Genomic DNA, 13,007 nt, shown 5'->3' with positions numbered 1-13,007 from the left:
CCTGCCCCAAGATGAACATCAAGACCACCACAAAGCAAAGAAATTGAGGTGATAAGAACCCTCACCTTCCTCAGCACATTATGCAATAAACTAATGTGACTAAGATAAATAGGCAAAAAAGACAATGACAACCACCCATAATCCAGTTTGTCCCAGGAAATTTACCCATTACAAGGTATATAAATACAAACAAAAAATTACATCATTAGTAATTAGTAGCTGGAACATTCAGCAGAGTTCCCTTATTTCAGATCAGACACCTATGAGGTCCTACAAAGTGAGGTCATCCACTTCCAATCCCTGGGACAAGTGCTCATCTTTGGAGACTCATTGCAGAGCTGGTGGGAAACAGATGAAGCATCGGATCCATGCTGCATCCACCTAGGTGAGTATTAAGGCCCGTACACACGATCGGACTTTTTGACAACAAACATGCAAATTAGCTGTTTTGGAGCAACATCCGACCGTGTGTACGCTCCATCGGACAAACTTTTTCTGTTTCCATCGGACTTTTGTTGGCTGTGCGAACGGACAAACCTTCCAGCAACAAAAGTTCGATGGAGCAAAATCCGATCGTGTGTACACAAAAGCATCGGACTTTTGTACAAACTACAGTACACGGCCGCGAGAATGTTTCCAGCGCGAACCCATCGCACTGCACTGAGAATGAATGGAGAGAAGACAGCGGCTCCTCTCCATTCATAAACTGACACATCGTAATCACAGGAGATTACAATGTTTCAGTTATGTGAATGGACAGAGTCAAGCACCGATCACCGATGTATGTCACTAAACAGCTGAAAGCCGCGGGGGCAGAAGCTTGTAACTTCCTCACACACCGCTCACCGCTGACAGTCCAGGTATCGGGGGAAGCATCGGGAGCATTTGCCTGAGTACAAGTATTTGGACAAATGCTCGGTATCGGGACAACGCTAGTTCTAGTGCATTCCGGTGTGTTCTTGATGCGTTTTACTGCATTCCAGTTCAGGAAAAATCCACCTTTTTTTTTCCTGGAACTGACCGCACTGGTGTGAACGATGCTATTGGAAGCCATATAATCTACTTTCTGTGTGTTTTCGATGCAGGAAAAAAAGAAAAAAGAAAAAAAAAAAAAAAAAAAAAAAAAAAAAAATCGCACTGGACTACATGTTGTGTGAACTGTCCCTGATTTTCCTGTCTTGGTGAACAAAGACAACGTTCAGGTGACTGTCTGCATTATAATTGCAGTAATTCATCGACCGTCATACCAATAAGACTACAAATAAATCGGCCAATGTACGGAAAACGATGGGAGGGGATTGGGCAGCTCAGAGAACCAACCACAACCCTGCAGTGCAGGCGCTCTCCAAGTCATGGCAGCGATCTGTAATACCGGCCAATCCGATCGCTCCACGGATCATTATCCTGAGCACCGCCGGCCGCCATCAATTGCTGATCAATGCCGCTCACATCACTATGGGGGGGATCCAAAACCAAGACCACCCAGCCAATCACAACTCCAAACACATCAGGGGGGGGGGGATTTACTAAAACTGGAGAGAGCAGAATCTGGTGCAGTTGTACAGGGCAGCCAATCAGCTCCTAGCTTCAGCTTGTTCTATGAAGCTTTCACAATAAAACCTGGAAGCTGATTGGCTGCCATCCACAGCTGCATCAGATTGTGCTCTCTCCAGTTTTAGTAAATCAAACCCGATGGAGCGACCAATCACCACTTCTCTTTCTAACCGACATTGTAATGCAACGATAATAAACGGATGATGTATGGAGAGAGGAGGGGGTGTCATCTGCTAACGATGAAGAAATCCCCCCCCCCCCCAGTGTGGGGTACGGCTCCTCCCCCCCTCCCCTCCGGATCTCCCCGGTGACATAACCCGGCACCCCGATCCCCGCACACCTCTATATCTTCCAACCGGCGCCGCTTCAATCTTCCTGCGTTCTCCGGCCTTGCCTCCTTCTCTACGCACCGCTCCGAGGACCAAAACACCGGGCGACAGAGACAAATCACCACTTCTCTTTCTAACCGACATTGTAATGCAACGATAATAAACGGATGATGTATGGAGAGAGGAGGGGATGTCATCTGCTAACGATGAAGAAATCCCCCCCCAGTGTGGGGTACGGCTCCTCCCCCCCCTCCCCTCCGGATCTCCCCGGTGACATACACCGCCACCCGGCACCCCGATCCCCGCACACCTCCATATCTTCCAACCGGCGCCGCTTCAATCTTCCTGCGTTCTCCGGCCTTGCCTCCTTCTCTACGCACCGCACCGAGGACCAAAACACCGGGCGACAGAGACAAATCACCACTTCTCTTTCTAACCGACATTGTAATGCAACGATAATAAACGGATGATGTATGGAGAGAGGAGGGGGTGTCATCTGCTAACGATGAAGAAATCCCCCCCCAGTGTGGGGTACGGCTCCTCCCCCCCTCCCCTCCGGATCTCCCCGGTGACATAACCCGGCACCCCGTTCCCCGCACACCTCTATATCTTCCAACCGGCGCCGCTTCAATCTTCCTGCGTTCTCCGGCCTTGCCTCCTTCTCTACGCACCGCACCGAGGACCAAAACACCGGGCGACAGAGACAAATCACCACTTCTCTTTCTAACCGACATTGTAATGCAACGATAATAAACGGATGATGTATGGAGAGAGGAGGGGGTGTCATCTGCTAACGATGAAGAAATCCCCCCCCAGTGTGGGGTACGGCTCCTCCCCCCCCTCCCCTCCGGATCTCCCCGGTGACATACACCGCCACCCGGCACCCCGATCCCCGCACACCTCCATATCTTCCAACCGGCGCCGCTTCAATCTTCCTGCGTTCTCCGGCCTTGCCTCCTTCTCTACGGACCGCTCCGAGGACCAAAACACCGGGCGACAGAGACAAAGGGGGCGGGAGCCGAAGGCGGAGGAGCGGGGCGGGGAATTCTAAAGTCTGCGCCAATCGAGGCATAGGAGGGCGGGGCCGACCTCGGGGGGGGGCGGTGTCCTGAATCCTGAATTAGTGTGGGAGTGTAGAAAAAAGAAGGAGGAGTCTGAGTATGGTTTGTCTATGGGGCACTGGCAGTGTCTCTCTCTGTGGGCGGGGCTCAGGGAGGTACGCGAGGCTTGTATCCGTAAATGTGAACTCGCCCACTTCAACATAAACCACACCCCCCTGTGCTCCTCTTCTGACCTTCGTCGCCTTCTGCCCCACTAATGACTCCTCCTCTTTTCTTTTATAGGCTGCGACTGGTGCAAGAGGACCGTTTTTGGGGCAACGGTCAGTTTTTCTCTGGTATCTGTTATTATTATTTTTTTATTTGCCTTAACCACTTAAGCCCCGGACCATTTGGCTGGCCAAAGACCAGAGCGCTTTTTGCAATTCGGCACTGCGTCGCGACTGCGTACCACGTGGCTCCCAAACAAAATTGACGTCCTTTTTTTCCCCACAAATAGAGCTTTCTTTTGGTGGTATTTGATCGCCTCTGCGTTTTTTTTTTTTTGCGCTATAAACAAAAAAAAGAGTGTCAATTTTGAAAAAAAAACGCATTATTTTTTTTTTACTTTTTGCCATAATAAATATCCCCAAAAAATGTATAAAAAGATTTTTTTTCCCTCAGTTTAGGCCGATATGTATTCTTCTACATATTTTTAGTAAAAAAAATTGCAATAAGCGTTTATTGATTGGTTTGCGCAAAAGTTATAGCGTCTACAAAATAGGGGATAGATTTATGGCATTTTTATTAATAATTTCTTTTTTTTATTAGTAATGGCGGCGATCAGAGATTTTTATCATGACTGCGACATTATGGCGGACACATCGGACACTTTTGGTGCCATTTTGGGACCATTCACATTTATACAGAAATCAGTGCAGTTAAAAATGCTTTGATTACTGTGTAAATGTGACTGGCAGGGAAGGGGTTAACCACTAGGTGGCGCTGTAGGGGTTAAGTGTGTCCTAGGGAGTGATTCCAACTGTGGGGGGGGAGGGGCTGTGTGTGACACGACACTGATCATTGCTCCCGATGACAGGGAGCGGCGATCAGTGACAGTGTCATTAGGCAGAATGGGGAAATGCTTGTTTACATTAGCAACTCCCCGTTCTTCCTCACCGTGAAACGATCGCGGGTATCCCCGCGGACATCGAGTCCGTGGGACCCGCAATCGCGCTCACGAAGCTCCCACAGGCCACCTCTTAAAAGGCAATGTACAGGTACATGATTCTGCCTGCACGTGCCCTTCTGCCGCAGTATATTGGCGCGAGGCGGTCGGGAAGTGGTTAAATAACTTTAACTTAATTTACATTTTTATACGTCTGACATGATCCCACAGGTGGTGGGGGCGGAGACATTTCATGCCCCGCCCTTCACATAGCTGCCAACTGTCCCGAATTTCCCGGGACATTCCCGGGACTTGGACTTCATTCCCGGATTTGTGGCGTCCCGGGAAATGTCCCGAAAAATTCGGTTCCGGTTTTTGAAACCGCCGCCGCTGCCGCCGCCGCTAGAGGTCGGCGGCCCGCGGAGACATTGTCTCCGCCTGCCGCCATTTTGTTGGAGTTCAGGAAGACGGCTGGGGGGGGGGGGCTAGACGAAGCTTCTGCGTCGCCGCCCACCCCCTGCCCCGCTCCGCCTCGGCCCGCCCCGCTCCGCCTCGGCCTGCCTCGGCCCGCCCCGCCTCGGCCCGCTCCGCTCCGCCTCGCCCCGCCTCGGCCCGCCCCGCTCCGCCTCGCCCCGCCTACCCCCCGCCCCGCTGCCAGTCTGATATGGAAAGGGGCGGGGGTTCTAGGTGGGGGGTGAGCGCGCGCACCGCTGTGGGACACGATGTGAGTGGGGGGGGGCACAGGGGACACCTGATGTGAGTGGGGGGGGGCACTGGGGACACCTGATGTGAGTGGGGGGGGGGCACTGGGGACACCTGATGTGAGGGGGGGCACTGGGGACACCTGATGTGAGGGGGGGACACCTGATGTGAGGGGGGGGGCACTGGGGGACACCTGATGTGAGGGGGGGACACCTGATGTGAGGGGGGGGCGGGGGGGACACCTGATGTGAGGGGGGGGCACTGGGGACACCTGATGTGAGGGGGGGGCACTGGGGACACCTGATGTGAGTGGGGAGGGCACTGGGGACACCTGATGTGAGGGGGGGACACCTGATGTGAGGGGGGGACACCTGATGTGAGGGGGGGAGGGCACTGGGGACACCTGATGTGAGGGGGGACACCTGATGTGAGTGGGGGGGGGCACTGGGGACACCTGATGTGAGTGGGGGACACCTGATGTGAGGGGGGGACACCTGATGTGAGTGGGGGGGGCACTGGGGACACCTGATGTGAGGGGGGGACACCTGATGTGAGGGGGGAGGCACTGGGGACACCTGATGTGAGTGGGGGGGCACTGGGGACACCTGATGTGAGTGGGGGGGCACTGGGGACACCTAATGTGAGGGGGGGGCACTGGGGACACCTGATGTGAGGCGGGGGCACTGGGGACACCTGATGTGAGGGGGAGCTCCGCCGGGGACTCCTGATGTGAGGGGGGGCTCCGCCGGGGACTCCTGATGTGAGGGGGGGCTCCGCCGGGGACTCCTGATGTGAGGGGGGGCTCCGCCGGGGACTCCTGGTGTGAGGGGGGGCTCCGCCGGGGACTCCTGGTGTGAGGGGGGCTCCGCTGGGGACTTCTGATGTGAGGGGGGCTCCGCCGGGGACTCCTGGTGTGAGAGGGGCTCCGCCGGGGACTCCTGGTGTGAGGGGGGCTCCGCTGGGGGCACCTGATGCAAGGACGGACTCTGCTCGGACATCTGAAGCAAGGACGGACGGCTGGTGGCAGGCGACGTGGCAGGTGACACGCTCAGGAAACCCACTGATTCTGCATTATGGTGAGTTGAATGATTTCATTTTATATTACAATGTAATAATAGAAATAATGCGCTTCAATCATCCTGACACCATAACAACCATGGTGCCGGGATGATTGAAGCATTAACACCAGGTGTTTGGAGTATCTTTATCTGCTGATTGTTAAACTTTCTAGAATACACATATTTTTATTGTGTAGGATCTGGGGCTGCTGTCCCGTCATTTCCCTCTCTCTCCCCCTCTCCCCCCCTCTCCATCCCTCATTCATTTCAGACTCTAACCACACCCTCTAGAGCCACGCCCATTTAAGCCACGCCCACAATTTCGCGTAAACCACGCCCATTTTTCGCGCGCCGCACTTGTCTGTTTTTGATAGGCCACGCCTGCTGGTGAATGCCCCGCCCCCTAATTATTGGACAGCTCCGCCTACAGCCACAAAAGTGTCCCACATTTTTTTTTTACAATGTTGGCAACTATGCCTTCACCTTTATTCTGCAAGCCAGCAAGCCATACATAACACACGATATGATAGGTTACAGCCTTAGAAATGCAAAGCATTTTAATATAAATGCATATTAATATAATATTAATTTAATGCATTTAATAAATACATTTAAATTAAATTAATACATTTAATGCATTTAATATAAATGCAAACCAGTGCCGCTTGTCAGGGACCAGCAGTGCGGAGCGGGATTATTATCAGTAAATACTTGTATATACACAGCGAGGATCTCCGTGGTGTCCAGTATTTTTATATGAGAAGGGTCCTGTCATGCTTTTTTCTATTGCAAGGGATGTTTACATTACAAAAAATAAAAAGTAAGATAAATAATAATAAGAAAAAAAATTGAAAGCGTCCGTCTCGCCGTGCTTGCGCACAGAAACGGTGTTCAAACCACACATTTAAGGTATTGCCGCGATCGAGCAAGAGCAATAATTCTAGCCCTAGACCTCCTCTGTAACTCAAAACTGGTAACCTGTAGACATTTTTAAACATCGCCAATGGAGATTTTTAAGTGCCGAAGTTTGTCACCATTCCACGAGTGGGCGCAATTTTGAAGCGTGACATGTTGGGTATCAATTTACTCAGAGTAACGTCATCTTTCACAGTATAGAAAAAAATTCCTCCTCTGTCCTAGTACCTCATAAGGAACCATGTCCATCTGTCCTACATCATAAAGAACCATGTCCCTCTGTCCTACCTCATAAGGAACCATGTCCCTCTGTCCTGCATCATAAAAAAACCATGTCCCTCTGTCCTACCTCATAAGGAATCATGCTCACCTGTCTTACCTCATAAAGAGATATGTCCCTCTGATCCACAGTACTTAACAGAGAGCCGTGTCCCCCTATCCTACCTCATAAGCCGGCGTTGCGCACGTACGCCCCGCCGGCGTTGCGTGCGTGCCCACTAGCCCTGCCAATTAAAAGGGACGTATACAGGTATGCCCACTTCTGCCATTGTGCCAACGTATATCGGCATGCAACGGTCGGCAAGTGGTTAATTAGGAGAAGACCAACTGCAGGGAAGCTATAGGAAATAGACTGCTTGTTGGTCTTTCCGCCTCCTTGCGTTTTTTTTTTGGTGGATGGCTTCCACAGATGGGATCCTCTTTAAAGGGTACGTATGGTATATTGTCTCCATTTTTGGACAGTTTGGCGGCTTAAAATCCCAAGGGTTTTCCCATAATCGTTCCCTACAAAGATTGTTTCTCTGTTTAATGTAGTTTAAATAGTATGAAGTTAATTTTGGTTTACAGAGACGCTCCTTTCCGATTCAGAGAAATCTTCATAGTGAGAGTAATGGGAACAATTATCTTGGCTATAATTGGCTTTAGATGTAGACTGTATTTCTGAACTGGCTCCGATGCTGTTTTAAGAGAACGGAGAGACCTTGAGATGATACTTGATGATTCTTTTAGTCACTGGGACTGGAAAAGATTGGAAATCCTCCCAATGGCAGAATAAACAGCAGAAAATCAGCAGAGGTTCTAAATCTTCCCCACTGTTTGCAAAACGAAAAAGAGAAAAATTGGTTATAGTTACACTTTTTTATATTACATGTACACATAGTAAAGTATCAGTACTAACTTATAATATGAAAACTAACCAAAAAAAAGGACCGAGCCTCTTTTTGAGATTTGCTGTTTACAAGTTAAAGTCAGTTTTTTTTTTTTTTTGCTAGAAAATTACTTAGAACCCCCAAACATTATATATATATATATATATATATATATATATATATATATATATATACTTTTTTTCAGACACCCTAGAGAATAAAATGGCGGTCGTTGCAATACTTTATGTCACACCTTATTTGCGCAGCTGTCTCACAAGCACAATTTTTTTGGAAAAAATATACTTTTATTAATGAAGAAAAAAAGAAGACAGCAGTAAAGTTAGTCCACTTTTTTTTATATTGTGAAAGATAACGTTACATCGAGTAAATTGATACCCAACATGTCATGCTTCAAAATTACTCCCGCTCGTGGAATGGCGACAAACTTTGACCCTATAAAAATCTCCATAGGTGACGTTTAAACATTTCTACAGGTTACCAGTTTTGAGCTACAGAGGGGGTCTAATGCTAGAATTATTTCTCTCGCTCTACCGATCGTGGCAATACCTCACATGTGTGGCTTGAACAACGTTTTCATATGCGGTCCAACTAACGTTTATGTTCACTTCTGCACGCGAGCTCGGCGGGATGGATCGCTTTAAATTTTTTTTTATTATTATTTATTTAACTTTTTATTTTTATACTGTCTTTTTTTTTTTTTTTTTAAATTGGGTCACTTTTATTAATATTACAAGGAATGTAAACATGCCGTGTAATAAAAAAAAAAAAAAAAGCACGACAGGACCTCTTAAATGTGAGATCTGGGGTCAAAAATTAAATAAAAAATTAAATGTCATTTTTTTTTACAAAAAAATAAATTCCCCTTTAAAACCATTGGACAGAAGTGACGCTTCCGCCATCCAATGGTGTTGAGTTGAGCGGGGGCCATCTTTCCCTCACTTGGCATCCAGCCTGTGAGGGAAGAGGACCCGATTGACTCCGCCGTTACCGACGACTCCAGTAAGCAGCGGAGACGACCGGAGCACGGCGGGAGGGGGGGTCCTCTCCCACACCCGTTTAAAGTAATCTTGCGGAAAATCCACCGCTGAGACCACTTTTGTCTGAAAGCCGACCGCCCAGCTGAAGAAGAGGATACCGGGGTTATGGCAACTATCTGCTGCCAAAACAGCGGTATTCCTATTCAAACAGCCGTCGTATAATGACAGCTGGCGGTCGGTAAGTGGTTAAATAGCATCCCTTTAACCACTTGACCACTGGGCACTTAAACCCCCTTCCTAACCAGACCAATTTTCAGCTTTCGGTGCTCTCACACTTTGAATGACAATTACTCAGTCATACAACACTTTACCCATATGAAATTTTTGTCCTTTTTTTCACACAAATAGAGCTTTTTTTTGGTGGTATTTAATCACCGCTGGGTTCTTTATTTTTTGCGCTATAAAAGAAAAAAGACTGAAAATTTGGTAAAAAAAATGAATTTTTCTTTGTTTCTGTTATAAAATTTAGCAAATTAGTAATTTTTCTTCGGAAATTTTGGCCAAAATTTATACTGCTACATATCTTTGGTAAAAATAAGTACAACTTGGTGTATATTATTTGGTCTTTGTGAATGTTATAGCGTCCACAAGCTATGGTGCGAATATCTGAAAATTGATCACACCTGAAGTACTGACGGCCTATCTCATTTCTTGAGACCCTAACATGCCAGAAAAGTACAAATACCCCCCAAATGACCCCTATTTGGAAAGAAAACATTCCAAGGTATTTAGAAAGATGCATGGTGAGTTTTTTTGAAGTTGTCATCTTTTCCCACAATTCTTTGCAAAATCAAGATTTTTTTTTTTCTTTTTTTTTTTTCACAAAATTGTCATATTAGAAGGTTATTTCTCACACACAGCATATGCATACCACAAATTACACCCCAAAACACATTCTGCTATTACTCCCGAGTACGGCGATACCACATGTGTGAGACTTTTACACAGCGTGGCCACATACAGAGGCCCAACATGCACGGAGCACCTCCAGGCGTTCTGCAGCACCCAGGCCAATTCTTGTATTTCTCTCCTACATGTAAAAATCATCATTTATTTGCTAGAAAATTACATAGAACCCCAAAACATTATATATATATATATTTTTTAGCAAAGACCCTAGAGAATACAATGGCGGTTGTTGCAACTTTTTATCTCACACGGTATTTGCGCAGCAATTTTTCGAACGCGTTTTTTGGGGAAAAAAAACAGTTTTGTTCTTTAAAAAAAAACAAAACAGTAAAGTTAGCCCAATGTTTTTGCATAATGTGAAAGATGAAGTTACACCGAGTAAATAGATACCTAACATGTCACCCTTCAAAATTGCACACTCTCGTAGAATGGTGCCAAACATCGCTACTTAAAAATCTCCATAGGTGACACTTTAAAATTTTTTACTGGTTACATGTTTTGAGTTACAGAGGAGGTCTAGGGCCAAAATTATTGCTCTCAATCTAACGTTCACAGTGATATCTCATATGTGTGGTTTGAACACTGTTTTCATATGTGGGCGGGACTTACGTAAGTGTTCGCTTCTGCATGCGAGCACATGGACATGGGCGCTTTAAAAATTTTTTTTTTTTTTTTTATTGTTTATTTTACTTTATTTATTTTAGTTTGACACTTTTTTCCCCGAAAAAATTTTTTTGATCACTTTTATTTCTATTACAAGGAATGTAAACATCCTTGTAATAGGAATATGGCATGACAGGTCCTCTTTATAGTGAGATATGGGGGTCAATAAGACCCCACATCTCACCTCTAGGCTGGGAAGCCTGAAATAAAAAAAAAAACAAAAACAATCTTGGCTTCGATCGTAGCGGTGAGTCGGTAGAAGCACCGGAGGGTGGCGGGAAGGGGGGGGGCGTCCCCTCTCGCCTCCCATAAGAACGATCAAGCAGTGGAACAGCCGCTATGATCATTCTTGTGGTGTAGGAAATTGCCGGCTGAAAAAGCTGATATCTGAATGATGCCTGTAGCTGCAGTCAAGGACGTCATATGACTGTGGGCGGGAACTGGTTAAAAATTGCGGGGTATTGCAGAGTATTGCGGAGTAATGCAGGGTATATTGCAGGGTATTGCTGGGCATATTGCAGAGTATTGCGGGGTATATTGCAGAGCAGTGCCGGGTATAATGCAGAGTATTGCAGGGTATAATGCAGAGTATTGCAGAGTATTATGCAGAGTATTGCAGGGTATTATGCAGGGTATTATGCAGAGTATTACAGGGCATTATGCAGAGTATTACAGGGCATTATGCAGAGTATTATGCAGAGTATTGCAGGGTATTATGCAGAGTATTGCAGGGTATTATGCAGAGTATTATGCAGAGTATTGCAGGGATTATGCAGAGTATTGCAGGGTATTATGCAGAGTATTATGCAGAGTATTGCAGGGTATTATGCAGAGTATTATGCAGAGTATTGCAGGGTATTATGCAGAGTATTGCAGGGATGGCTGAGCATGGAGGGATGGATGGATGTGACAGCAATTGTCACTGAGCACCGCTGTGGGCACTACACATGCAGCCCACAGCGGTGCTGCCATCCGATCCCTCCCCCTCTCCCCTCGCACTGTACCGATCGGTACAGAGAGGGGACGCCGGTCTGTTGACATGTGATCGCTCCGTCATTTGACGGAGCGATCACATGGTAAACGGCCGCGATGAGCGGCCATTTACCGTGATCCGTGATGCGCCGGGTCCTCTGGACCTGGCGGTCACGGAAGTTCTCGGGTGCGCGCCCCAGGGGGCGCGCGAGAGCAGTATTCTGGGAGGACGTCCATGGACGTCCACCCAGAACTAGCCGACCGCGCTGCAGCCGTCTTTCGGCTATGGCCCGGTCGGCAAGTGGTTAAAGTTGAAGGTAAGTACGTATGTTTCATATCTGTGGGGTCCTTGTGGAAGATGGAAATCATTGTAGTAGGCACCGCTTCTACGGTGATTGTTGCTTCCTTCCTTGGTCCAGGAGAGGCTGCCCTGTTACAGATGAATAAATAGGAAGTATTCTGAGGCTTCCTGCTCATTGACAAACTGAAGCATAGCAAACACATGCTTCAGTGATAAATGGACACAGTAGTGATTAGTATCGATCGCTCACTGTGTTCATTCAGGAAAGGAAGGGGGCAGTAAATGACATATTTACCAGTCCCTTCCCCTGCTCTCCATCCTGAAACATCCCCCTGTGTGCCCGCAGCACATGCCAGTGGGAGAGAAGAGGAGGGAAGCTGGCAGCCCTGTAGGGGGAAGGGGCAAACAGGGGGCCCAGACAGCAGATGGAAGGGGCACATGTGCTAGAAGCCATCCCCCTGCAGTACAGCCAGAGGGAGAAAGAGAAGGAAAAGCTGGCCATGCTGCAGAGGGAGGCAGAAGAGAATCAGTGTCTGCAATAAGACAGTCAGTACAGCCAGCCCTCCTTCTCAGTAAGTGCCTGGGCCCCCCATTTCAACTGATGGGGCCCGGGCCCAATACAGGAGTATTGTCTTATCAGCAGCCCTGGCCACAGATGCCATTCAGAGAACACGTTACATTTTCTCAATGAATACAAAGTGTTCTCTGATTGGACAATTAGTAGATTATGATGTCATCACCCCGGCTGATTCCAAAATGAATATTGAATAATATATTATCAGCTACATAGTGAATTATGAAGCTGACCTCCATTACAGTACAGACCTTTTTAGTCTACTTAAAGTGTTTAACTTTATATATATATATATATATATATATATATATATATATATATATATATATATATATATGCTCCAGTCTGTGTTTTATGAAATAAATGCCGTGTATACCTGATTTCAGAGCGCCTCTCGGCGTTCATGTAACCGGCCGGCTTTCTCCTCTCTCCGCATCTCCTCCCGACTGACCTCAGCAGGGGATTTTCGGCCCATCCTGCTCTAGCTGTCAGATCAGTGCTCTGAAATCAGGTATACACAGCATTATTTTTATAAAACGCAGAGACAGGGGCACACAGCATTAGAGAACAAACAGGATTATGTAAAGATATGACAGTGGCTTAACAACCACTTTAAATC

General features: G+C 47.3%; 1 protein-coding gene across 5 annotated transcripts in view; it reads right to left on the bottom strand.

Annotated features, from left to right (window-relative positions):
• Positions 1–2,885, bottom strand: part of LOC141140667 (S1 RNA-binding domain-containing protein 1-like) — a 209,076-nt gene extending 206,191 nt beyond the window's left edge. Inside the window, exon 1 of one of the 5 annotated variants that reach the window (XM_073628071.1) lies at positions 2,784–2,885. In XM_073628071.1, coding sequence (XP_073484172.1) covers positions 2,784–2,789 — 6 coding nt within the window. In that variant the 5' untranslated portion in view covers positions 2,790–2,885. Of the gene's footprint in view, positions 1–1,894; positions 2,155–2,193; positions 2,431–2,783 lie in introns of those variants that run through there. The other 4 variants (XM_073628069.1, XM_073628070.1, XM_073628068.1 and 1 more) reach the window with 4 other exon arrangements.
• Positions 2,886–13,007: the final 10,122 nt, after the last annotated feature.

The sequence above is a fragment of the Aquarana catesbeiana genome, linkage group LG04 (genome assembly GCF_042186555.1).
Source record: "Aquarana catesbeiana isolate 2022-GZ linkage group LG04, ASM4218655v1, whole genome shotgun sequence".
NCBI lineage: Eukaryota > Metazoa > Chordata > Amphibia > Anura > Ranidae > Aquarana > Aquarana catesbeiana.
This window is presented reverse-complemented; position numbering and strand designations above follow the sequence as displayed.